This window comes from Xyrauchen texanus, chromosome 45 (genome assembly GCF_025860055.1).
Source record: "Xyrauchen texanus isolate HMW12.3.18 chromosome 45, RBS_HiC_50CHRs, whole genome shotgun sequence".
Taxonomy (NCBI): Eukaryota; Metazoa; Chordata; class Actinopteri; order Cypriniformes; family Catostomidae; genus Xyrauchen; species Xyrauchen texanus.
The window spans coordinates 14,116,921-14,144,354 of NC_068320.1; the positions used below are offsets into that span (position 1 = coordinate 14,116,921).

The 27,434-nt window shown below is 38.3% G+C and overlaps 2 protein-coding genes across 2 annotated transcripts; both read left to right on the forward strand.

Moving 5' to 3' along the window:
- The first annotated feature begins 3,168 nt into the window (after positions 1-3,168).
- LOC127637591 (serine-threonine kinase receptor-associated protein-like) lies at positions 3,169-9,061 on the forward strand. The gene is made up of 10 exons (XM_052118729.1): positions 3,169-3,414; positions 3,535-3,665; positions 3,808-3,943; positions 4,095-4,176; positions 4,281-4,353; positions 4,517-4,616; positions 4,802-4,939; positions 5,345-5,481; positions 5,658-5,807; positions 8,366-9,061. The coding sequence occupies exons 2-10, from the start codon at positions 3,554-3,556 to the stop codon at positions 8,425-8,427; spliced, it is 990 nt and encodes a 329-aa protein (XP_051974689.1). The 5' UTR covers positions 3,169-3,414; positions 3,535-3,553; the 3' UTR covers positions 8,428-9,061.
- A 240-nt stretch (positions 9,062-9,301) lies between these two features.
- On the forward strand, positions 9,302-27,243 carry LOC127637733 (lamina-associated polypeptide 2, isoforms beta/gamma-like). The gene is made up of 15 exons (XM_052118973.1): positions 9,302-9,769; positions 15,351-15,468; positions 16,038-16,187; positions 16,272-16,402; positions 19,606-19,719; positions 19,942-20,010; positions 21,458-21,595; positions 21,700-21,768; positions 21,860-21,994; positions 23,487-23,579; positions 23,740-23,799; positions 23,891-24,121; positions 24,267-24,380; positions 24,670-24,773; positions 25,816-27,243. The coding sequence occupies exons 1-15, from the start codon at positions 9,533-9,535 to the stop codon at positions 26,153-26,155; spliced, it is 2,103 nt and encodes a 700-aa protein (XP_051974933.1). The 5' UTR covers positions 9,302-9,532; the 3' UTR covers positions 26,156-27,243.
- Positions 27,244-27,434: the final 191 nt, after the last annotated feature.

Below are 27,434 nucleotides of genomic sequence, written 5' to 3' on the forward strand. Positions count from 1 at the left end.
AAGCAGCTTGGTGAAAAAAGGTCCACTGTTGGAGCAATCATTAGAAAATGGAAGAAGCTAAACATGACTGTCAATCTCCCTCGGACTGGGGCTCCATGCAAGATCTCACCTCGTGGGGTCTCAATGATCCTAAGAAAGGTGAGAAATCAGCCCAGAACTACACGGGAGGAGCTGGTCAATGACCTGAAAAGAGCTGGGACCACCGTTTCCAAGGTTACTGTTGGTAATACACTAAGACGTCATGGTTTGAAATCATGCATGGCACGGAAGGTTCCCCTGCTTAAACCAGCACATGTCAAGGCCCGTCTTAAGTTTGCCAATGACCATTTGGATGATCCAGAGGAGTCATGGGTGAAAGTCATGTGGTCAGATGAGACAAAAATAGAACTTTTTGGTCATAATTCCACTAACCGTGTTTGGAGGAAGAAGAATGATGAGTACCATCCCAAGAACACCATCCCTACTGTGAAGCATGGGGGTGGTAGCATCATGCTTTGGGGGTGTTTTTCTGCACATGGGACAGGGCGACTGCACTGTATTAAGGAGAGGATGACCGGGGCCATGTATTGCGAGATTTTGGGGAACAACCTCCTTCCCTCAGTTAGAGCATTGTAGATGGGTCGAGGCTGGGTCTTCCAACATGACAATGACCCGAAGCACACAGCCAGGATAACCAAGGAGTGGCTCTGTAAGAAGCATATCAAGGTTCTGGCGTGGCCTAGCCAGTCTCCAGACCTAAACCCAATAGAGAATCTTTGGAGGGAGCTCAAACTCCGTGTTTCTCAGCGACAGCCCAGAAACCTGACTGATCTAGAGAAGATCTGTGTGGAGGAGTGGGCCAAAATCCCTCCTGCAGTGTGTGCAAACCTGGTGAAAAACTACAGGAAACGTTTGACCTCTGTAATTGCAAACAAAGGCTACTGTACCAAATATTAACACTGATCTTCTCAGGTGTTCAAATACTTATTTGCAGCTGTATCATACAAATAAATAGTTAAAAAATCATATATTGTGATTTCTGGATTTTTTTTTAGGTTATGTCTCTCACAGTGGACATGCACCTCACGATGACAATTTCAGACCCCTCCATGATTTCCAAGTGGGAGAACTTGCAAAATAGCAGGGTGTTCAAATACTTATTTTCCTCACTGTATATATATATATATATATATATATTCCATAAAGGAATATTCCAGGTTCAATACAAGTTAAGCTCAATCGACAGCATTTGTGGCATAATGTTGATTACCACAAAAGTGTATTTAGACTCGAAAGCATAAACTGGTTTACAGTGAGGCACTTAATGGAAGTGAATGGAGCCAATCTGTAAACGTTAAACACCATTACAAATATATAGCCACAATATGAAAACAATATGTGTTAACATGATTTTAGTGGGATAAAAAGAGCTTACTAACCTTTTCTGTGTAAAGCAATAGACAATTTTACAACTTTCTTATCGTGACGATGTAAACAAACCTTAAAATGACTGTAAAAATGACGAAAACTTGACAGCTCAAATAATACAAGAGTTTTAACATAATAATGAATGTAAGTGCTTTAAATAAATTATTGTACACTGTAATCTCGATTTTTGCTTTTTTTTTTTTTAAATAAGAGAGACGAGTCAAATTAGTTTTTTGTGGTACCCAATAACATTAAGCCACAAATGCTGTTAAATGAATCCAGAATATTCCTTTAATCTTAAATATAGTGATAAAGAGCATTATTTCACAACAAATGTATCATTTTTATCGATGACTCAAGCGAATCGGTTCATTGAAGTGAACAACTCATTTAAACCGATTCGCCACAACGAATCAACATTCTTATCGCTATCTGATGATCCCAACCCTGTGTGTTTTGAGTCTCTCGCGGTGCATGCTGGTACTGTGTGACTCACACTGCTTTGCATCAAAGCCTCTGCGTGACTGTGTCACCAAGACAATTACTCAGGTAGAGAGGAGTCGGTGTTTGCTTTTCTATTTCCAGATCATAAAAATGTGTGCTCACTGTCATCTTTCAGGGCCTAGAATGGCCCTCAGACGTATTTTCAAAGAGATAACGTCTGTGGCACTTTCAGTATTAATGGAAATCATTACTTTGAATAATTTAATATAGATTAAAACATATATAGAAAGATATAGATATAGTGTGGGTAAATGTATTTATAAAAGACTACAGCTTTATTAATAGTAGTTTTACGTTGTCAAGTTATAATCGTTTGTATTTATTTATTTTCTAGTCTTTCTAGAAATTTCTCCCTGTGTTGTATAACAGGAACATGTCCCATGGCACTGAGAGTGAAACTATTAAGTGAGCAGAGAGGATACACTGGCTTGTCATCATGGGTGTGATAACAACAGAACTTTACAACAGTTATGCTTGGACGCACTGTTTACATTTGGACATTTTTAAGTAAAGCATTTCTAGCTGCATCCTGTCAGGTGTAGCCTAACGTTATGACTCGTGACAAAGGCTGTTTTGCCCAAGACAGACCATTTGTATTCAAATGAATGGGATGAATTGGAAAGCCCAATATGGCGGATGTAAAAAACGAAGTCCCGCCTTACATGTTAAAGAGCCAATCACCTTTTAGACTCAGACATCGCCTGTCCGTCAACTCGGGAACGCGCATGCGCATTATCTGGATCTGTCTGAAAATGGCGTTTTATAGCTAAAGAAGCACAATTTATTATACAATATTGCCAGATTGAAATTCTGATTTTAATTATGCTCTTTGATCGTAATATTGACGAAGTGTTTTGGGTATTTTGGTCTTTCCCCATTCAAGTAGTTAGGAGCTGTACATTTATGCCACATTTATCCATAGACAATAGCTGCCAAGGAGAGTTCCAAATATTGCCGCCGAGTGGACTGGCTTGCCTTGAAAGTGGTTTTGATTGTGACCAGTTTCTTTTACAAGAAACACCGAAAATGTGTTAACCTCCTGCAGTGCAGGTGGCGCTCCATGGCTCAAAAGGTATACTTCCTATATACAAGGCCTGGTGTGTTTTCACCCACTGAATAAATTCAAACAGTGTATTTTTAGCACCTTTAATGATTACCATAACCTTAAAATTAATAAACGCTTCGCGTGTAAATAAAACCTAATAATGAATCGTTTCTGTAGCCCATCACATGACACTACTCTGACCAATCTCGTCGCATTGCGGGCCGGAAATGATGGCGGTTCGTCACACTAGTGCTTCCATTATGTTCTTGTAGCGTTAGCGAGGGCTCAAGTTTAGCTCACACTCTCACATCCACACACTCACCCACACGAGTTGCACTTCGTTTAGCTGGTGGCACAGCACTTTAGCTGGGAGTGCAGCTCTGAGCTACACAATCATCCTCGACACTTAACTGGCCACAGTGTACTGGTGTGTGACATTGTTTTGCTGTCTTTGCAAGGTATTTGAATTTCTGGCTAACCAAGCTTGTGTTAGCCTTCACATCTGTTATATGGTCATTTATATATGTAGCTATGTATCGTGGATGGTCCAGCTCTCATGTATACTGTCATTTATCCAGGTCCATTTGTCCAGTGAGTATGGCTATGAGACAGACTCCTCTCACTTGCTCTGGCCACACCAGACCAGTTGTGGATCTGGCGTTCAGTGGAATAACCCCTTATGGATATTTCCTTATTAGTGCTTGTAAAGGTAGGTGTTCTCTTGGACACTAGTTAGTTCCCCCAATCATTCGTTGTTTGTCAACCCGAATCCCTTGCTGATAAGTGACTGTGTTTTTTATTAATTGTGTTGTTAATTTCATAATTTTTGTTCTGTATTGTGCCCCATGGAGATGGTAAACCTATGTTGCGCCAGGGAGACACAGGGGACTGGATCGGGACGTTCTTGGGTCACAAGGGTGCTGTCTGGGGTGCCACCTTAAATAAAGAAGCTACAAAAGCCGCTACTGCTGCAGCAGATTTTACGGCGTAAGTACTAGCACCAAATAGATAATGTGGGTGCAATTTAATAGAGTGAATATACACTGAAGGCAGCCAGTGTTATACCACCCGCAAAATAGCAGTAGTTTAGGACACACTGCAGAAACATGTTTCCATTTTTTAAATGTAAATCTTACAGAAAGGTGTGGGATGCTGTCACTGGAGATGAGGTCCTCACCCTGGCACACAAGCACATTGTGAAATCTGTGAACTTCACACAGGTAACAATGATGTCACATTATTTTATTATTACATGTGTACTACGGACGCAAGTACTTGGAACCTGAATGTACACATGATTCACCATTATCCGTTTAATCACCAGGACAGTAACTGTCTCCTGACGGCAGGGAATGATAAAGTACTGCGCATCTATGACCTCAGCAAACCTGAAGCAGGTATGAAGAGTCCATGACATGTTATTTTCTTTACTGCTGTGTTCCTTCAACTTGTTTTGTTTGCAAGCCTAAATGGCAAATTTCAAAAACCCAATTCCTGTTACAAATGCCAAAAATAAAACCTGTATGGCTAATATTGGCTTTATGACATTTGTGTTTGCAGAACCCCAGGAGATTTCAGGCCACACCTCTGCTATAAAGAAAGCTCTGTGGTGTAACAATGACCAACAGATTCTCTCAGCTGCTGATGACAAAACTATCAGGTGTGTGTCCATAATGGTTACTTCAGTGTCATTGAGCCTTATAGGAGACAAAAAATGTATCACAAGCTAATAAATATGAGCTTTGTGACTTTGCTTCTTTAATGCACATGGATCAAGATGATGAGTAAATTATCTGTTGTTGTTATTGCCTTGTCTTAATTATTTTTGTATGTTCTTATTTGTAGACTTTGGGACAAGAACACCAATGAGGCTGTGAAGACTCTTTCGTTTGATGCATCTGTCACCAGCATGGAGTATATTCCTGATGGGGATATTTTCCTCATCACTTATGGGAGAACTATCGCCTTCTACAAAACTAACAGGTAGACAGCTTCACATCACATTTTAAAGTGACTTAATTTTAAAGGGAAAGGGGCTTTCTTTCATGAAAAACAAAAGGAGATCTTAGGCAGAATGTTAGCCTCGGTCACCATTCACTTACATTGCATATTTTTGAATGGTGACTTGGGCAAAAACTCTGCCTAGCATTTCCTTTTGTGTGAAGAAAGTCATATGGGTTTGTCTTGACATCAGAGCGCCAGTAAACTCTGTCAGCCTTAATCCTGGTAACTTTAATACAATGTAAAGAAAAGCAAAAACAGAGTTGACAATTTAAGACTAGCACCCAATATGTTAACCAAATATTACCTTGAAGACTGCCTTCAAAATAGCCTTCAAAATTTACTGAGAACTGATAAAGCCAAAATAAATGCTTCTGTTTTCTGCAGTCTGGAACTTATCAAGACAGTAGATGCCCCTGCTTCCATTCACTCTGCCTCGCTTCACCCTGAGAAAGACTTCTTTGTAGCTGGAGGAGATGACTTCAAACTCTACAAATTTGACTACAGTACCAAAGAGGAATTGGGTAGGAGTATAGTCAACTTGTAAAGAAATAACAGTAACACTTTAAAATAAGGTGCCAACATTAGTTAATGCATTAGGTGTCATGAACTAACAATGAACTACATTTTTACAGCATTTAATAATCTTTGTTTATGCTCGTTAATAAAAATACAATGAAGTTATTTGTCTCCCTTTCAGAGTCATATAAGGGCCACTTCGGGCCTGTTCACTGTGTCAGGTTTAGTCCTGACGGAGAGCTTTATGCCAGTGGTTCAGAAGATGGAACTTTGCGTCTGTGGCAGACTGCTGTAGGGAAAACATATGGCTTGTGGAAGTGTGTCCTGCCTGGTGAGTTTATATAAAAATAGCCTGGATTGTTCTATTAGTCATAAGCCTAAACAAATAGTCAGGGCTGTTAATAATAGGCCTCATACATGGCTTTATAAAAACAGATCTGTTGATAAAATACCATAACTTGCAGCATACTCATAACCCGTGAGGTGGTAGCTTCGCTCAGGCATGTAGATTCCAGGTACATGGGTAAATACTTCACATTGCAATCAGAACTAAAGATGTCCGACTCACAAACGAATCGCTCATCTGAGTCCATTCTTTACAATGAATTGGTCACACCTTATAGTTAAGAAGTCTGTATCTGTTTGCAATTCAATCTGAATGACTCACCCATTCATCTGAATGACTCCCCAGCACATGCGTGAGCATTGCTGAATCATTTGGTGTGTGCACTCACTTCCCAACATTATAAAATACCGAGGGGGGATTGCCCCTGTAATAAGGGCACTGTAAGTCATTTTGGATAAAAGCGTCTGCCAAAAGCATAAATGTAAATACATTCAATTATATGAATGTGGTAATCATATAACCAAGGTATTCTTTGAAGTATTATGTAAATGAACCATATAGTACATAAATATGGTAATTTTATCTCAAAGTACCATAGTATTAACATCTGATACCATTAGATATACAATTTTTATTGCACAGATGTGCTCACACACAAGAAATTTGGCCTCTGATCAGAAGCTTCCAGTGCACACAGCAAGACAGAGAATTACACGTTAAGAAGAATAGTGTGTGTGTGTGTGTATATGTGTATATATATATATATATACATACATACATACATACATACATACATACACTCACCTAAAGGATTATTAGGAACACCTGTTCAATTTCTCATTAATGCAATTATCTAATCAACCAATCACATGGCAGTTGCTTCAATGAATTTAGGGGTGTGATCCTGGTCAAGACAATCTCCTGAACTCCAAACTGAATGTCAGAATGGGAAAGAAAGGTGATTTAAGCATTAATTTAAGCGTGGCATGGTTGTTGGTGCCAGACGGGCTGATCTGAGTATTTCACAATCTGCTCAGTTACTGTGATTTTCACACACAACCATTTCTAGGGTTTACAAAGAATGGTGTGAAAAGGGAAAAACATCCAGTATGCGGCAGTCCTGTGGGCGAAAATGCCTTGTTGATGCTAGAGGTCAGAGGAGAATGGGCCGACTGATTCAAGCTGATAGAAGAGCAACTTTGCCTGAAATAACCACTCGTTACAACCGAGGTATGCAGCAAAGCATTTGTGAAGCCACAACATGCACAACCTTGAGGCGGATGGGCTACAACAGCAGAAGACCCCACCGGGTACCACTCATCTCCACTACAAATAGGAAAAAGAGGCTACAATTTGCAAGAGCTCACCAAAATTGGACAGTTGAAGACTGGAAAAATGTTGCCTGGTCTGATGAGTCTCGATTTCTGTTGAGACATTCAGATGGTAGAGTCAGAATTTGGCGTAAACAGAATGAGAACATGGATCCATCATGCCTTGTTACCACTGTGCAGGCTGGTGGTGGTGGTGTAATGGTGTGGGGGATGTTTTCTTGGCACACTTTAGGCCCCTTAGTGCCAATTGGGCATCGTTTAAATGCCTCGGCCTACCTGAGCATTGTTTCTGACCATGTCCATCCCTTTATGGCCACCATGTACCCATCCTCTGATGGCTACTTCCAGCAGGATAATGCACCATGTCACAAAGCTCGAATCATTTCAAATTGGTTTCTTGAACATGACACTGTACTAAAATGGCCCCCACAGTCATCAGATCTCAACCCAATAGAGCATCTTTGGGATGTGGTGGAACGGGAGCTTCGTGCCTTGGATGTGCATCCCACAAATCTCCATCAACTGCAAGATGCTATCCTATCAATATGGGCCAACATTTCTAAAGGATGCTTTCAGCACCTTGTTGAATCAATGCCACGTAGAATAAGGCAGTTCTGAAGGCGAAAGGTGGTCAAACACAGTATTAGTATGGTGTTCCTAATAATCCTTTAGGTGAGTGTATATATCACACATACACACACATGCATGCATGCATACATACACACACATATATATACACATGCATACATAGAGTTTGTATACAAGAATGTGTTCAAATGGGTATGGGTTTGTAGTGGTAGTATTATAAATATGAAAAATTAAATGCAAAGAAATAGTGATTTAACATGCTGAACGCATTGTTTTTTTTATAGGTAGTCTAAATATGAATTTACATGTTTTTTTACATGGACATACTGTACGTTTTGCACCATACTGTAAAGCTGTATACTGTATTGCACTAAATTGTAGTATACTGTACCATGGCTTTGATAAACGTGATGTGAATACGTCTTTTAGATGCTCTGTCTGTGACCGTATTCTCTGTGCATCTGGTTGAAAGAAATATGAAGTAGCTTAAATGTACTTTTGTTGTGCAGCTTGTAGTGTAACTTGCTACTTTCTCTGAAGTGTAGCTTTTAGCTTAGCTTAACAAATTTTTATGTTGAGTAGTTGGTAGCTTAACACTGCTTAACCTTTCTCTGTTTCTTACAGAGGAGCTGTCATCAGAGAACTCTGAAGTGCTGTACTGCCCTCCAACAGAGATCAAGGCCTGAGAGAGGAAGACAAGAAGGCAAAGGAGGACAGGTCAGGGGATGGTTGGGTCAAGGAAAGCACACCCCAGCAAAGTGCTGTGCCACCACTCTTCTTCACTTGAGACGGACCATACTGCCAAGCATGAATTGGAGTGTGGGGAACATCAAACATATACACGCACATATTGTGGAAATGAGCATCAGGAGATTGTGGTAGAGCTGAGAGCGCTGGCGTAGATGCTAATCCTCCAGCTGCCTGCTCTTTCTTTGATGCCCATGATACACCAGTTAGCTCCTTTATAGCGGTCTGTTTCTACAGCACTATGATCACTTTGGTTATGATTTTTCAGTTTTGATTTTTTTGGTGTTACATCATGTGCTTTTAGTACATTTGTTTCTTTTCAAGGGAGTATGCAAGAGCTCATGTTCAATTTGATGATATCTCTCAGTGGAAGTGATCCTGAGAAACACGTTATAAAAATGTTAATCAATAGTAGTGTGAACTTGTGGTAAATGTTTTCCCCATGAGAGAACCCGGATGCTGGGAAATGTGTAAACTGCAAACATGTTAAGCTTCAAAGTGACTTAAGTTCTTTAATAATGTGTCTTTGATTGCAACATGGCAAGTTGTATCATTTGGCCAATAAAGTGTTGGTATCATACTTTGTGTCTTCTGCTACAGTTTGTTTAATCATACATGCTAAGTCTTCACTTTAAGATGCATTTATTAATTTAGCAGATGATTTAATCAAAATGCACATGCACCGATTATTTCAATGCCTGCAACATGAATTGTCCATCAGTCCACCAGTAGATGGCCTTTTTTTCAATCTGAATTAATTCTGTCTGCCCCCTTTCGTGGTATGTTCATATTACATTCGAATGAACAACAAAACGCACATGTAGTGACTGATTCTGCTATAAACATACGGCTCGATTCGGTCAACCAGTTTATCACCAGCGCTTTTAAATTTACTCTACCAATCCGAGCGTTTCTTTCTGCCGCGTGCATCCAATAGGGGTCTCTCTCCTAAGATGGTCACTGATGCCATAAAAGAAATCGTTCTCAGCCAGCGATAGTGTCCTCCTGCTCGAGCTAGTAGCGGTGCGATAGAGAAGAGCAAACATGTCGGAATTTCTGGAAGACCCGTCCATGCTCACCAAAGATAAGCTCAAAAGTGTATTACTGGCCCATAATGTGGCTCTGCCAAACGGTGACCAGAAGAAGGACGTGTACGTGCAGCTGTACTTGAAGAATCTGACCGCGCAAAACAAAAAGAGCAGCAGCTCTCCAGATGTCTTCTCCAGCGACGATGAACTGCCTCCAGCTCCCATGATATCTAACAAGAGCCGCTCCGGCAGGGTGTGTTGATGCTTTTCTTTTGTTTTCGTTTTTGATTTGCTTTGCTTGTGAACGCGCAAAGAAAGATTCGGACGGATTGTTGAAGTTCGTTTAATTTGCTGCTTTAATTTTTTCCCAAAACATTTAAAACAGAACAACTTAAAATATTGGTGGGGTATAAGTTTTTCAACATAGTGGTGGAGGTTAGTGATTTCCGATTCGCAAACGAGCTGTTCGTTTGAACCGATTCTTTTTGATGACTCGTCGGTTAGATTTGGTAGATCACCCATATCTGTGAGGGTTAACCGTTTAGGAGTAGACTAATGGTTGATAACAAAATAAGAATAATTGTAAATCATTTGTATTTATGTATCTACGTATACCTATTACCAGGTTAGTTTCTTGAGATTAAAATCTCTTTTCAGAGAGGCCAAAATGGCAGCATAAAACATTGTAACAGTTAACAAAGTAGCCTACACAATAAAAACAAGAACACATATACAGTTTATAGAACAATTGCTGACTATATGTTAAAACACTTACACTGGCTAAAATAATGGCCATAAAATTGGTAACTGTTGTTAATAATGTTATTAACGTTGGAAAGGTAAACAATATATGACGTAATATATAAAAGAAAGAAACGGAGATTTTTTTTTTTTAAAGTTAGTACTCGTTTGTGAATCGGTGTAATGAAACGAACGGTCCGAACGAACCGATTTGTTGAAAGGAATCGGACTTCTCGATGCTATTGGCGGGAAATGATTCGACTCTTTCAGTTTTTGGATAGTTTGTAGCTATCTATGTTAACGTCACAGTAATGTTTAAATTCCCTTTGATTGTTACTGGATACATTTCTCCAGACTCCCGCGCTTTCTGGAAGCGTGTTTATCAGAGTTAAATGAGGTGGTTCATGAGATCATAGCGATTCAATGGCATGTGTGTGCTTTCGCAATGAAAACAAACCGGCATGCTGCTTGTAAACCTCACAAATTGCCGTCCGTCCGTTTCACACTTAAATATTAAAAGTTCGATTCATCGAGAGAGTGTTTAGAGTCAATGTAAATCTCTCAATAATGTGTATGCTGTGCGTTATTTCTTTTACACGTCTGTTTAAGTCGTGTCCATAGCTTTAAGTCACAGTAAACAAAGGCCCCAGCTTCATTATATATTTTTCTTGTGTAGAAATGTGTCCGTAATTTCACTTAATGATATTCATGCTTCTTTGGCAAAGCAATGCCATATCTGGTTACTATGTTGGGTCTTCAATTTTTTTATCAGGTATAAGAAGTTTCAAGTTAATTCTGTTTATTCAGCCAACTGAATTACATAAGTGCTCTTCCCACCAACTAAACAAGAGTCCTGTTATGTTTTAAAAGAGTTGTATTATGTTCAAGTGGGCATGGGCATTTCATTGTACTCAAGTCCAATGAATGCCAGTGAATGAGGTAGGATGGCCTGTCTTTGTGAAATTCTTCTTCATGGGTGTTTCCCAGTGATTAACTCCCATCTTTATCTCTCCACGCTCTGTTGAGATGTTTTTTCCAGAGCCAGAGCCTGTATTTATTGGGTATAAAAAACTATTGTGTTTTTGTAAACAAATCACATGAATGAGTGAGCAGAAAGTCAGAAAATTCTTCTTTCTCCCTTCTCAGTCTGAGATTTGTAGGATAACTTGGAGCAGTTTACATTGTGGGTTTGGTCCCTTTATTGAGGAAATACTTTCTTGTGAAGAGGAATTCTTGCTTTGACTACCAGATGTGTGTAGGCTTTGCCTTCTTTGAAGTTTTGTACCGTTTTGGTCTCAGATATCAAGAAGTGCGTCACATACTTTATCTGTGGTATTTTTTAATTGCTGCAAATACCATAGTTCAGAGCCCAAGAATCCATAGAGTCCATATAGATGTTGTAGTCATAGTTTTAAGAGTTTTTGACCAGGGTTAGTTATGGTATTCTGTGTTCCAATAAAATGGGTTGGTTTTGGAGTCATTATGCAAGAGCCACAATAGAGCAAATTGTGGGTAACCAACATGCCTCTTAAGTGCAAGAGCTCACATAAACAATGAACCATGTGCACTGACCGTGTGCTGCTCGGTTTGATTCAAAGCCACACTCTCGAGTTAAGGTTTTAGACAACGCAGACATACCAAAAACCTGTAGCATTTTAGAATAATTATTGTAACTGACAGTGGATTCATTTAAGGCTATCTCTCCTATGCAGTTTAAATTTGAAGTTGGTGCCAATTCTATTAGATTCTTCCATGTAAAGGGCATATCACACTGAACGTGGTGCAAAATGGCATGGCAAATTGCAGTTAAAAACAGTGGTTATTTTGAGTTCAGCTAATTGTAGGCCCTCAGTTTCATCACACATTGTACAATAAATAAAAACCTGTCTTTGGAACTGAACTAAAAATACCTTTTAGTAATGAGGACCATTTTATACAAGAAAAGTTAATAAAATAGTTTTGATTCACTAAAAAGGGGTCGAGATATTGCAGAGGCCGATAAATGGGCCTTTATTTTGACTTTTTAAATTATCTGCATCCGCCGATTTAATTTATTAAATTTTGTCCTTTTCTTGAGGGTGCTGAAAATCACCTGCTTGCACTGAGACATCTAAACGACCTGCCACAGTTTGTTTTGTTGTTACGTGCATCATGTTACTACAATAACAGACCTGTGTGCAACACAGTGCCATTTAAACGATCCGCATATCAGAACCACGGCAGACTCATAATGAGCTCATAATGTTAAAGTGCTCACCTGTTTCATTCTTCTCTCTCCTCAACAGTTACCTGAAGCCAGTTACCTGTAACTTTTAACCTTTAATTTGTCTAATGATAAAAAGCCAAATAGCGATAAAACTAATATCTTATATACCATCCGCAAATATGCTCACATCTCGTTTAAACCGATGTAATAAACCAACTTCACAACTTGAGCAGATCCAGCATCCTGTGGAGCACTCATTTATTTCTCTCTAAAGCACGTATTCTATCAGCCTCTCTTCAGCAGTTCTCTGTGACTTATCATTCTTTTCTAATGATAAAAGGCAAATATCAATACAACGAACCTCACGATAATCCAGCATTTCTTCCCATTGAGTGCTCCTCTAATATCTTCCTCTGAAGCATGTATTCTATCAGCCAGAATCCAAACTTCAGGATCAAAAGTTAATCCGATTAAAAAAATTATGATTGTCAGTGGTTACCATCCAAGCATGCGATCCAAGCTATTTAAACCGTCAGGAGATTGCTGCTGCTTGCTGGATCCGCACGAGTGTGTGAATGCAACCAAAGTCTTTCTAGCAAATTAGTCCACTGTCGGCCATTTTTGGAATGCTTTCAGGAGGCTATTTCCAGTCATGACCGTGCAGCTCCTATCTACTTGAATGGGGAAAGACCGAAATCTCCAAAACGGTTGTTCAAGATTACGATCAAATAACAGATTTCAAATCAGCAGTAAAATGTGACAACACTGGTATCATAAATGGTGCTGCTTTACCTCAGATTACCCAAAAAAAAAAAAATTAAATCCCAGTTTTTATAGTAACGCGTTAATGCGTGTTCTCTGGTTGATTGACAGGCGATGTCTTTATCTAAAGGGTGATTAGCTCCTTTACCTGAAAGGCGGGATTTTCTGTCTACATCCATTGACCGTTGGGCGTGAGAGCTTTTTGGTAGAGATTTGGCCCATCTCTGCTAAATAGTCTCTGGTGCAACTTCAAGGTAAAAGTGCTTCACGTGTGCTATAATTAAATGTCATATTCACTACACTGTATTTACAATTGGCTTGATTCAGTATTTTTTGAATAAATGCGATTGCTAATGTGGACACGCCATCCATGGTTGCTGAACTACAGTGTGCACTGTTATTTGCTTCTTCCTAATATATAACAATTTATTTTTTGAAAAAAAAAATAAAAAAAATTGATGAGTAAACAGAAAGAAGAAGAAACTGCTATCTATCATTTAAAATAAAATATAATTTTTAGATACATTTTACAAAGTTTTGTGTGAAATTGAGTAAATACAGTGCTTAAGAGTTTATTATTTTGTAGCAATTTTCTGTTTGTTATTTTACTATATTAAATTGTGTGATATTTCGGCATTGTATCGACCACGCTGCTCTCTGGAAATCAGCATCGGCTATTAAAAAAAAAACATATCGGTTGACTACTACTAAAACGAACCGACTCCATAGTTATTTGTTGGGAATCGGACTGCATTGTTGTGTGTTATGTCTCGCATAGTAGATTAAAAAGTCAGTCTACACTGGTAGTGCTATACAGTATGTCTTGCGCTGTATATTCAAAAGAAGGAGCTCAAAATGGTAATTTGGTTGAAAATTGGTCTAATTTAATAGCAGTGAGGGTTGCTGCGCTGCTTAATGGTAGTATAGGAAACATTGAGTATTTTAGTGTGGTTTTCTGTTTGCATTGCTGGAAAAATACAAGTTCAAGAAACTTTAATGAAACCAAACATCATTTGGTTCCTGTGTTGTAATGTTACCATTACCAGAGAATTTGTTTGTGCAGTGGTGGGTTATTAAATCTTACTTGCACATCCAGTGGAAATCCAAGAGTGGTCTTCTCTTTATCACGATGACATGAACGTTCCTGAACATTACTTTCACAAGTAGGCTATGTTTTTAATGAACCATGATTTAAGGGTTAAAATTGCTTTCACAATGCAACTTTTAATTAAATACATTGGTCATAAAATGTTTCTATATAAACCTATATTTTGTTAATGGGGCCCCATTTTCACCTGCAAATCTAGTGCTGAGTCTGACATTTGCAGATGCTTTATGAGCTTCAGGGTGTTGTTCACTCGTGGTCAGAGGAAAAGGGTTTTTCCCTCCATCCTGCTGGAATGCTGCGATTATGAAATTCGTTTGAGGAGGCATCGTTCCAAATCAGCCCCAGTAAAGGCCCCTACAATGAAACTGAAGCAAATGCATTCATGATCTCCTCCCATTCTCTCCCTTGTTTTTACCATTTCTACTTTCACATGCTTGCGTTTGCAAAGCAGGGCTTGATTCCAGGGAATGTGGCTAGATTTGCTCGTGCTTTGTCCCACCATAACGTTGCATATGCAATACTGACTATCATTTAATGGCATCTCATTGGATGGCGTTAGTTGTGGTCTATGTGTGTGGTTAGTTAGCTTTATCTTGTTTATCCAGAATAACATTTGCACTTGAAATAACATGTTAGGTATACTTCACATGAGCTTGATCTCTTTCTCCACCCTGTTGGTTCTGTGCTGTTTCTCATGTAGTTATAGCTTTTCAAAGCAGGCTGGGGGATGTAAAAGTATGTACTCAGATTTTCCCTTTAAACTTGCGAGAGTTTATGTGCAAGCAGAGTACCAAGTTCCCTTACTCTTGTGTAATTAAAAGCCTTTCAGTCATGTTCAGACACCTGATTCTTAAACGAGTTCAACTAACTCGCCATTATGCCATCTTGACAAAGTACTACAGGTCTGCAGTACACTGCAGTGCATTCATTAACAACAGTATGTGAAAAGTTAATGTAAATAAATATATAAAGTTGCTGAATAGTATTGTAATGTTAATGTGCCTCTATTCCTCGCAGAAAGCCACCAGGAAAACAGACAAAGTTCGTCCAGAGGATATTGATGTCACTGAATTGAGCAATGAAGGTTTGAAAGACCTTTTACTGAAGTATGGTTCGAACGCTGGACCCATTGTTGGTGAGCCACTTTTAAAATTGCAACTCATAGTACTGAGATGTAACGAAGAGAAATGTGCACCAATGGTGTAACCGATCAAAGCCTTTACTTATCTTGAGTATCTCTAGACATTTATGTAACTTTAGGTGGGCTATAGAAAGTTGTCTGTAAATATGACCGTCGCAAATGTAATCTTGTTTCATCACTCCGCTTTAAAAACAGCAACTAATAATGATTTAGTTTCTGGAACTGTCCACATTGTTTTCCAGTGTTATCAGTAAATCAGTAGTTTTTACCAGGCATGTAGTTTTGCATGTTTTACCTTTGGCCAACTCTGGTCTGAATAGTTTCAATGTCCTTAAATGAATCCTGTTTATAAAGTTCCTCGAATAAGGTAGTCTTTTTTTCCCCCTCACTGCTTGTTAAGAATAGGAGAGGGTTATATTTAATCTCCTGCTTTTCATGATGTCAAAGAGACATCAATTGTAATGCTTTATATGAAACAACAATGATTTCACCCATTATGTTCAACATACTCAGTAGAATTTTGCTGCTTTGACCTGTTCTGACCGATGTCGTCCTCACATCAGCATCAACTCGTAAAGTCTATGAGAAAAAACTTCAAAAATTGTTGGATCAGGGCCCTCCTGAAGCAGTGGCCCCTACCACAGACTTAACACGGATAGACGGCAACCAGAATGGCAACACAGACTCGGACCAATACAGTGACAAGGACGAAGGTAACTGATGGACAGATCTGATATCTTGAGTAGCAATGTCTTGTGAAGACCAATATGTCAGATGTTCTTTTGACTGTTCATCAGAAGCACCAGCCCCTGTGTCTGTGCCTGAACCAGTAGTGGAGGCAGAACCCATTCCAGTTGTGGAGAGGCTAGTCAGGAGCAGGGGGAAAACGCCAGTGACCACCAGAACACGCAGTAGCCAGCACAACAGGGTAAGGAAGAGATTGTTGAATTGTGTTCTCTTTCTTTTGCACAGTGTATATTTTGACTCTGAGGTAAACAGTCACATTTGTGTCAAACTGCACAAACCATTTACCTGAAACAAAGGAAATGAGGGGTGACCAGTGGTTGACTGATACTGTCTACAATATCTAGAGAGAATGTTGGCTGATGTGTATGCCAATTAAACAAAATTACACTAAGGGAGTTGATAAACAGAAAAACGGCATGATTGTGTGTGTGTGATATTGCTTGCATTTCAGCAAATAAGTTAATGAGTTAACAATTAACAATCTAGAGTAGGGACCTGGGTAGCTCAGCAAGTATTGATGCTGACTACCACCCCTGGAGTCGTGAGTTTGAATCCAGGCCATGCTGAGTGACTCCAGCCAGGTCTCCTAAGCAACCAAATTGGCCCGGTTGCTAGGGAGGGTAGAGTCACATGGGATAACCTCCTTGTGGTCACGATTAGTGGTTCTTGCTCTCAATGGGGTGTGTGGTAAGTTGTGCATGGATCAGTGAGAGTAGCATGAGCCTCTCGTGCTGTGATTTCTCCACAGTGTTATGCACAGAGAGTCATGTGAAAAGATGTGTGGATTGACTGTCTCAGAAGTGGAGGCAACTGAGACTTGTCCTCCACCACCCGGATTGAGGTGAGTAACCGCACCACCAGGATCTACTAAGTTGTGGGAATTGGGCATTCCAAATTGGGAGAAAAGGGGATAAAAAAAACAATCTAGTTTAAAATGCACATGTCAAGTTTGTAGAAATGTAATCGGTGTCCAATTTGGTTTAAAAATTAAAAAGCAATTCTTCAAATAAATTGATTTAATGATTTAAAAAATGTCATGTGGTGTAACCATCATACTTGCACTTTGAAAACATAAACAAGTGTACACAACTTTATCTTTAATTAAAAAAAAGTTATATAATCAAATACATATTTTTTTAAAATAAATATGAATTTCAGTCACTAATATTAAGAATTTTACTCAGGGTTACATCACATGACTTACACAAAATCTGACTTATGTCAAATGTATATTTTGTATTATTTCACACAGTCATGGGGTTCTAAACGGGTCCTTTCTGTTTTTTTTTTTATTCAACAAACAACAAAATGGCAACCTACATGTTGGTTATGCCATATGACTGCATTCTTTGCAAGTCTTGCATTTTTTTTTACTTTCTTTTTTTTTTATTAACTTGAAAACAGAAATGGAAAATGTGTTTATCGTAGAAGAGATGTATTCAAATAATTGTTTGTGTGAGTTCCATTTATGTATTTTTTTAATAATTGAATTGATCTGGACAACAACAAAAAATAACCATCATGTAATTTACCCTAATAATAGTAGATATAATTGACAAGTTAGTTTATGCATTTCTTCTCCACCAGTGAAAATAAAAGAAGCTAAAGCATCAAGCATAACAGCGCTCTTTTCACTGCATTCATGCTCTGTTTTGAACCAGTGTTTCATTCGTAAATTTGAATCAGTGTTTTTGAACTCATCTTTTAAGTAAACAACTTTCTCTAGTTCAGTTCCATTTTTTCAGTGGTGAAGGACTATTAACAAATCAGTTGAATCAATGATTTAATGACTCTCTTATAACATAAAAGACTCTAATTTGTCACCACCTACTGGAGTAAATATGGAAAATCCAGAAATTTTCACTGTACAAATCAGTAAATGAAATCAAAATGAGCAGTGAATCAAAAACCCCTACCACTATTTTGAAAGCAATGAACACTGATAAGCAGAGTGATTATAAATAGTGAATGTGCTGTTGAACTTTATATATCCGCATTCTTGGAATGCCTCTCATCCAGTCAGATTCGAGGACTGAAACTAGATGTTGCATAATGTGTTTTACAAATATACAGTACAATATAATGATGGCAAATGAGATTCATTTGCTGAAATTAAACATTTATTGCACACAATGTTTAATTAAAATTAATTTTCAAATATCTGAGAATAGAACATGTACATTATCCATTGTTAATAATCCAATTAATTGGCCTGACCAATATATCGGTCTCACTAGTTGTGACTACCTGGTAAATTAAACAAATCTGTATGCGGACTGAAGATATTAAGGGTTCAAATGATTTCAGTTGCAACTTGCAGCCCCCACTGTCTCATATCCATTCCTCTTCACTTTAGCTGAGCACAGACTTTAATCCTCTTTTGTCTTCTTATTGATTCCCTTCCTCCATATATACTTGGCTTTCTCATTCCTTTGTGACTTTACATAGAACTCAACCCTATAGCTCTACTTAAACTTCCTAAACCGTTTTATTTAGGTCACCTCTAACTGACTGTAAATAGTTTTAAAATTAAACCATTTCGACTAAAGGTTTGGTTCTCCTAGAAAGATTTGTCCCCTACATGCATTACTCAAAAATTAGCCACCTAAAAACGCCCCCTTTTTATGACGCCCCACCTTGCAATTTCCCTCACTGTTTTGGCTCTTCAGCAGCACCCTCTGCTGTTGAGCCGCAGTAGAGATCTAACCAGCTGCAGGTGAACACAAGACTAAGATTTGTTGCGCTGGGTGTTGTCTGTCCAATGCCCCGCATTTAAGTATTTGCGAAGCTGTATTATTAAACTACACTTGTTTGAACAATGGCAAGTATTCATGTTTCACAAGGAAAATCAGCCAATACATGCCCCTCACACATGGGATCTTCTTCAGTACGGTTTAAAAAGCAGGTGGCACCTCATGAATTTGGTTGAGAGAGTGGTCAGATTGTGCAGAGCTGTAATCTAGACAAAGGGTGGCTACTATAAAGAAGCTAAAATATTTTTATTCAACACTAATTCCCATACTTCCATTTGTTACATCACAAGTTTGATGACTTATCTTTTATTTTTAATGTGGAAAATGGTAATAATAAAGGGGTGTGTCCAAATTTGGTGGTGTAAACAAGTTTGATGTTTTCGACTCCTTTGAATTTTGAAGAGAGATGTCCTGTTCTCCTGTAGAAAGATTTGTCAGCTGAAAATCAGCCCTCTAAAAATGTATTGTTCTTCCCATACGACCTGCATATTTTCCCACCATTATCTGTTCAGTGTATCGCAGTGCCACTTGCTGTTAAACCTCAGAGAAGATCTGACCTGCTGCTGTTGAAAATGTATCAACTTCGTTGTACAAGAAATTCTAGATTTGTTGTTGTTGTGTGATTGTATAGGAGGAGGATGAGGAAGAGGAATATGAGGAAGACTGGCCAGTCTTGAATGTTAAGAGAAAACCCAAGAGATTGTCTCATAGGCCGGATCAGGCAGTCCCCGCCAGTGATGACACCGTAACTCAATCTGTCGCTTTATTTTTGTACATCACCTGGTTTCTGAATGTTTGCTCACTATGGTGATGAAGGGGTTATAAAACCATTTTGGGATGTGCACAAGGTGTGTTTGGGTTTCCACTTTGAACACTTTTTGGTCGCCTTCACAAGGTGCTTCGTTGTAGTTACAGAATTTGTTACTCAGTAGTGCTTGAAGTTGTTGTTTTTGGGTGGTGTTTTCAGGAAAACTCTGAGCTCTCACCTGCAGAGTTCTTTCCTGTTTCCAAAGACAGGAGAAGAACAGGGCCTGTGGTAGGTTGCCTAAAAATTTTACAAATATCTCCTAGATTTGGATTTCCTGATGGAAATCCCAGTGCTTGCAAGGCAGCAATAAATTTGTGTTAGTTTTGGGTAAGTTTAGTTATTATACTTTGGTTCTTTGTAATTGGAATGCTGCATCAGAGCCATTTTACAGTTTTCTCAAATACACCGTGTGTGTCTTGCTTTTTGTTAGCTGCATATATAAGAATCAACACACAGTTGCTGTGAAGTGTAAAGGTGGATTTAATCTAAAAGGAAATGTATCCAAGGAAAACAAGACCGATCTCAACTCTATTCAAATTGATGTATAATGGAAGATCTCAAGTCGGTATGCAAATATTATGAGGAATGTTTTCCATTCTATCAATGGGATATTTAAACCAACATCTTAAACTTATTGTTTGGGCTGAATTAAGCATTAGCAATGTGGCTCTAGAAGTAGTAGTCCCATTAAGTTTCTCTATAGACAAATACATTTTTTAAAATAAATAATAAACCTTTAAAGACAGACATGCTCTGAGCTTGTTCTGGAGAGAAAGATCAACTAATCAGAGAATTAGGGCAAACAAACCACTGCAAAATGGTTTTGCCGCAACTACCCACAAAGCAATGCAAATGACTCAATGGAGTTGGTCTCTCTAAACTCCCTTAACTAATTTTACGTTTCTGAAAATGTTGCAATAATCTTCTAATTTATTATTTCTATACTTTAATCAACTTTTAAATCATTCATATGATCTTATTACAGTTTATCTGATCATCGTAATCCTGTTTTTGTCCACTTTGTGATGTCGCAGCCCACTTTTCTTTCTTGGAAATTATGGAAATACATTTTTGTATTATAATAATAGGAATTATTTTATAAAATGATACCATATTATTATAAAACAGGACCATATTTGTTATTTTCTTAAGCTGCTTGCAGCATTGCTTTGAGGTCCGGATAAACCCATAAGCCTTTACTTTGGCGGGCGATTTATTTTCTGTTTGCACACTATTTCCCAATGCCATTTAATCCAGAGAAATGATTACATCCACTCTTCTGTCCACAAAAACCTGATGTTATGAGGTTACTTTAGATTGGGAGTCATTTTTAGCGGCCAAGCATATGTGGAGTTTCACAAATGTGCAATTGGTGAATCTAGATTGCTGTAAATGTTATGCTCTCAACTCATTAGCATCTGGCGAGCTTTGAGTTTGTGTAAAGAGAACAGAGCTGCACACATGCAGTAAGCACAGTGAGCAGCGCATGCAGACTATTTAATTTCATCGCAGCCTTTACAGTTTGATAATCGCACTACGTTATAGTGCTATTTCGATTAATCATTCAGCCCAGAATGTTTGAGGAATATCAATGCAGTGCTGCCTTGTAAGCACTATCTAATAGTCTAAATTATTATCCTGGTCTCAAGAACCAACTTATTTATCCATATTAAAGGCAGTAAGAAAGGAGCCCAGGCCTCTGCTCGCAGACAAGACATCAAAGCTCTCATCTAAGACTGAATCTCTGAAACGACGCAGCGCACCAGTTCATTCAGTTCGGCCTGATTTGAAAGAGGCTGCTCCAACTTACAAGGTGTTCCTTAGGCATCTTTGGAGACTTTAGAGAAAAGAAAAAAAAGGTTTCTTAGTCAGATTTTCTGCTTAATTTGTTTTTGTGGTAATCATATGTCTTTTTAGGATTTCTCTGAGCCCTCAATAGTTAAGGAGGTTTCTGGTCCTCTGGTGAGGATCAAAGCAAACCCTTTGGTAGGTATCAGCCAGAAACCTTTTACATGAACTTGTTAATACAGTTCATATCTGGTGCTTTGTGTTTGTAACTCATAGTTTCTTATTAAAGGCAGTGCCAAAGGAACCCAAACCTTCAATGCACTCTTCTCTTTCTGGGTTTGACCGGTTCGAATCACCAAAACATCACGGCTATCCTTTTCAGTCAACTGTGTCTGATTTACATGAGGAAGCTCCCATTGACCAGGTGGCATCTGTTGACCCTTGGTGGATTTTGTCTCAATCCATTTGCACACTAGAGATTTTGTTTCATTTCACAACATTAAAAATATAAACTAGAGGTTGACCAACAGTGGATTTTATCAGTACCGATAACTAAGGTGGTGGAAAGGGCTGATAATGGATTAATCGGCCAATAGCTTTTTAATAGTTTTTAAAAACAGACCCTGCATCCTAAATCATGTACTGTATTTGATGAAGGATGCACTTCTTGGACTGTAAAACCATTCATTCTTTAATATGCATGCAAGTGGTACAAATACATTTCAGACATATTTCATCCAGGGATGTGGGTATTGACCTGTGACCTGAATATATGACGTAAGAACAATACCCACAAAAGTAATGTACTCTGGTTTTGAAACAAGCACCATTTAAGCACAAGGAACAACTTTCTTGGTGTGTATATATATATATATATATATTACAGTTGTAAAGAGCCATCCACATCACGGTCCTCCACCGTTCTTTTAAATCCAGCATTTTTAACGTGATGTCTTCTCAGCTCCTGAGGGATTATGGGATAGTATAGTCTCAGGTCGATCCACACTTCACAATCTCCGCAGAAATAGTTGGTCATCCGGGTATTTCTCTTTGAATACTGAGGATTCAGACATACTACTCCATTGGCTTACTATGTAGTAGTATGTATGGATATTCAAATGCAGAGAGAGGCTACAAGAGTACGAAATTAATACAATCCCAGATGTCAAGTCAAGTGGTTTTTATTGTCGTTTCAACCATATACAGTTAGTACAGTACACAGCAAAAGGAGACAACGTTCCTCCAGGACCTGTAATAGATGTAGTTTGTTTAACCAAAATACCAATAATGATAATAAAGCGGGACTTTTAACTATAAACAAACTGAAACATATCGGGAGACTTTTATTTTTAAATGACAGAGACTTGGCTCTGTTACAATGCTATGTATTTAAGCATTTACCAAATTAAACCTTTTTATATATTCACCAAATGAACATTTTTGTTTATATTTCACCAGATTAATGAGTACAAAGGTTTATTATGCACAAGATACGAAGTTTGAGACACAATGTATGGGTTGACTGGGCTTCCACCTAATCAAATCAAAATAACACAAGCATTGAAGTGAGGATAAAATATGGATGAATATTGTCATTGATGAAAAAGTTAGAGACAGACTAGTCTTTTCATCTCGAGACCATTTCACCTGTAGAGGCTGCTGTTATACTGTAGAATCGGTCTACTTCTAAAACAAACTGCAACATTTTATTCTATAGAGAATATTGTATGTTTTCTCTCCGGTTCATATCGTTTGTCATCATGACTCTGTACTATCAGTACAGACAGTCCAGCAAAACAGTATGCTGTACTTTCATATAAATGTTGATTACCTGCCTTAGTAAGTACATTTATATTTTTTCCTACCTGGGGCAGTTTGAGCTCAATTTTAATTTTGAATCTCTTTGGTCTTTGTAGTTTGATGAGAGAGCCGCTGACATCACTTCCCCTCCGATTAGATCATCCAATCGAGAGCCACTAGTTTCCTTGCTTAATACTGCTCACATTGAGGTGATTCCTACATCCACTTCCATCTTTCTTAGTAAACCCTTTCAACTCTCTTCAAATCGGAGTATTAGAGGTCTAGGCACTTTTGTTTTTGTCTTTTGTACATGCAGTGAGTCTCAATTCATACGAGAGGCTGCATAAAAGTTATTTTTGTTAATCTCAGGTGGATGGCCATGGTATGCAGGATAAACTGAACTGTAGACCAGTGATCCGTGCTTCTGTGGTATGCCTCTATGGATAAATGCATCCAAGCACTTCTGATTTATTAATATTTAATGGTTAAAAATAACTTTAACAATTTCTCTTCTCTGAAGGCTTTGTCTCAGGAGTCTAAATCGGTCTCAGTGCCCAAGAATTCAAAACACATTCAGCCTCATTTGAGTCTGAACAAACATTCTAAACCTTTGATTGACACGATGTGTCGTTTACCATCTACCCATGATGGCCAAAGTGAGGCTTGCCTGTCACCCTCACTGTCTTTTAGGGAATCTGCATACAATAGGGCTTCAGATGACTTGATGCCTATGTCCGTTATATTTTCCCAGGTTTGCAATTGAATATGTTTAATTCTAATCTCTTTATCTTGCATTTCATGGTGTCAAACACTTGCTTGTTTTTATTATAGTAAATGTTATGAGTATATGAGTGCTGAGATGTATAGTTTGTGTGAATCTAACCACACTTCATCAGGAAAGCTGTGGCTCACCAGAGACCCAGCCCAAGATAAAGCAGTCCAGAATCACCCCATTCACTCCTGTTCGAGGGTTTGATACCTGCCAGACAGCTAGACAGAAGACCGCAATGGTAATGCCATGATCAGTAAAGAGTCTGCTTTCACAGATATATATATATATATATATATATATATATATATATATATGGTCATGAGGGAACTCCACTTGTTAATAATGGAGTTTGGTTGCACAAAGCTCCATATGTATCACTTTTGGTGAGACAGCTGTGGTGGGATAAAATGTCTTTTTCTGAGAAGGAAAATCTGACAACATGGATCTTCAGAATCTAAGCACTTGAGAGGTTTAAGAGCAGTAAATGCTGGATCAGTATCCACCTCATTGTTTTTGTCTGTGTACAGGTCGAAAAGGTTTCTGCCATTGACCAGACCCCAAGGACAGTAGAGAGAGACGTTCTTAAAGCGATCTTTCCCAACGAAAACCTCAACACTCCTACAGGAATCAGGTATGAAAGGAGGATTTTAAAGGAATTGTTCAACAAAAAACATTTCATTTAATTTATTCACCCTCATGTCGTTCAAACAGTATGATTTTTTTGTGGAAAACCAAGGGAGATGTTCTAATTGCAGTTGATAGAGACTCACTTTAAAACTTAAAGGACACCAAAGCTGTGTTGTTTTAGTATTATTTTTTAATTATTTAATCTGTTATTTTCATTTGAATTTTAGTTCATGAAAATATTTTTCATTCGTTTTCGTTAACGAAAATAATCCTGCCCCAAAGTCTCAAACATAATTCATGTGAATCGTATGTCATATTCCAGGTCTTCTGAAGGCATACGATAGGTTTTAGTGAGAACCCGAAATTTAAGTAACTTCTCAGTGAATATGTTGACATCTGTTTCACGTTCATGTGTGCTGTTCGAGAAGCTCATTGACAGTTGATTGTGTATTCACGTGACAACTTGTGGTGTTTAGCAAAAACCAATTACCTCAATGTAAACTTTATATCAATCCGTCTGTGTCCATCTGTTTCTGCCTTGCAATACAAATGTGCAAAATGATTGAATTGCCATTTTTATGCCATGTTGTTCATAACAGTTGTTAGTTGAAGGTGCTATTATGCTGCTGTTGTTTTTGACAACCACTTCTGCTCCGTGCCCGTCTCAAAGCTAGTTTGGTATCATTGGCGTGCTGGTTTTTGGAAAGAGGGGCCGTGAAATCTTATTGCTATTTTATAATACATTCCAAGTTGCAATTTATTCATATTCATCTCAAGCATCAAAGCACACATACTGTACACCTTCAGAATTAAATGAAAATTAATCGGCGTAATCATGAAAGCCCTAAAACAGACAATTAATTGGCATAATTGCAATTATGTGTTTGACTGGTCGTCAGACAATTTATTTATATAATGTGCACAAACCTGTATTTAATTGCCATGCGATTTTATTGTCTGGGGTTAAGTGTGATGCATTAACTGTTTCTAATAACCAAGTATAATTATTCTGTTTGTCTACATCCCATCTTTACCTGCCTCCTTAGTGCCACCTGTCGGCGACCAATCAGAGGAGCAGCTGGCCGGCCTGTAGTTGATACAAAGCTGGACGAATCCCGTTTCCATCTTACAAAGCTAAGAGAAACCAGCACCTCCTACACCGAGACCCGGTCTGTTCCACGGGTGGCTGCTGTCCCTCTAACCGCTTACAAGCCTCTGGCGCCCCCTGCTCTGAAGACCAGAGCGCGGCGTGGCCTGTCAGTGTGGGTGCAGCTTCTGCTGCTCAGTGCCGTCGCTGGATTCCTGTTCTTTGTCTACCAGGCCATGGAGACTAATGAGGTTGGACTCTTCAAGCAAAGTGGAGCAGATGATAGCACCAGCAAGTGAATGTTATACAAATCATCCCAGACTTTCTCTCTCTCCCTCTCTCTCTATCATACTCCGCCAGTACGACACTTTGCTGGCTCAGCAGCCATTACAATCATGGACCTTTACCTGCATTCTTTGTAGATTCATAAAGGACAGTAATGCTTTTGCATCATGTTCTCTGTTCGTAACTGAATCGGTTTAGAGGAAGGAAACATGGTTTTAATATTAAGAGAAAGGAACCTCTTAGAGTCATGAACATGTTTTTTTTCTTGTCTTTTACTGTTAATGTTGAGTGAGTGAGTGTGTTTGTGAATGTGTTTGATGTAATTTGTACTTTATTTTACAAGTTATTGTTGGTGCTGTCAATGAGTGGGAGTCAAAGTGTTGAAGGAGACTTGGCTATTTACCTTTTTTGTTTTTTGTTAACATAATTTAGTGTCTACCTGTGACAAATAAATGCATATATTTGTCATATGTAGCTCTTAAAAGATACCGTATTCATCTTAACATTGATGCTACTTGTAGTATTTATGTATCTGTTGTTGAAATACAAATATTTTCAATAAACTGTATTTGCAATGTATTCTGGAAGACAAGGTGAATTATTGTTGCAGGATTTTGTATCAAGAGTTATTTGCAGTTTTATGAATCCTAAAATGTCAGCAATTTATTTGAATGGTAGAAAAACACCAATTTAAAGTTTACGAATCAACAGACCTTTTAAATACTTTGAATGTGGCTTTAAAAGGAACAGGGCAGTTTGACTTCTCATCTGCTGAAATGTAAATTAGATGCATTCTTTCTACATCACTTAATTGTAACTACATTTATTTGTTTTATATTTAGTTTGTGCCTTCAAAAAAAATCTTAATGTACAAATGATTCTGATATTTGATGTAAACAATTGGTAGAATTTGACAAAAGTGCCAATCTATATATCCCAAGCTCCTTTACTCTGCTTTTGGGACTGTATAAGACATTCCACAAAATATTATTCTGCATATGTATTACATGTTTATGATTTTGTGGGGTTGAAGGGTTTGAGTTGGGAGGGTTCAAGTACCTATAATCATAAAACTAAAATAAAATAAAGCTGTTTATTCTAACTTCATTTCAGTAGGCTGGTTTATTGTAATGTGTTTCTAAACTGCCTGGCCAAAAAAAGTTGCATACTCAAATATTTAGTTGGATCACCTTTAACTTTGATTATGGCGTGAATTTGTCATGGCATTGTTTCGACAACCTCCTGCAACATCGCAACATTTATTTCCGTCCAGAGTTGCATTAAGTTTTGGCA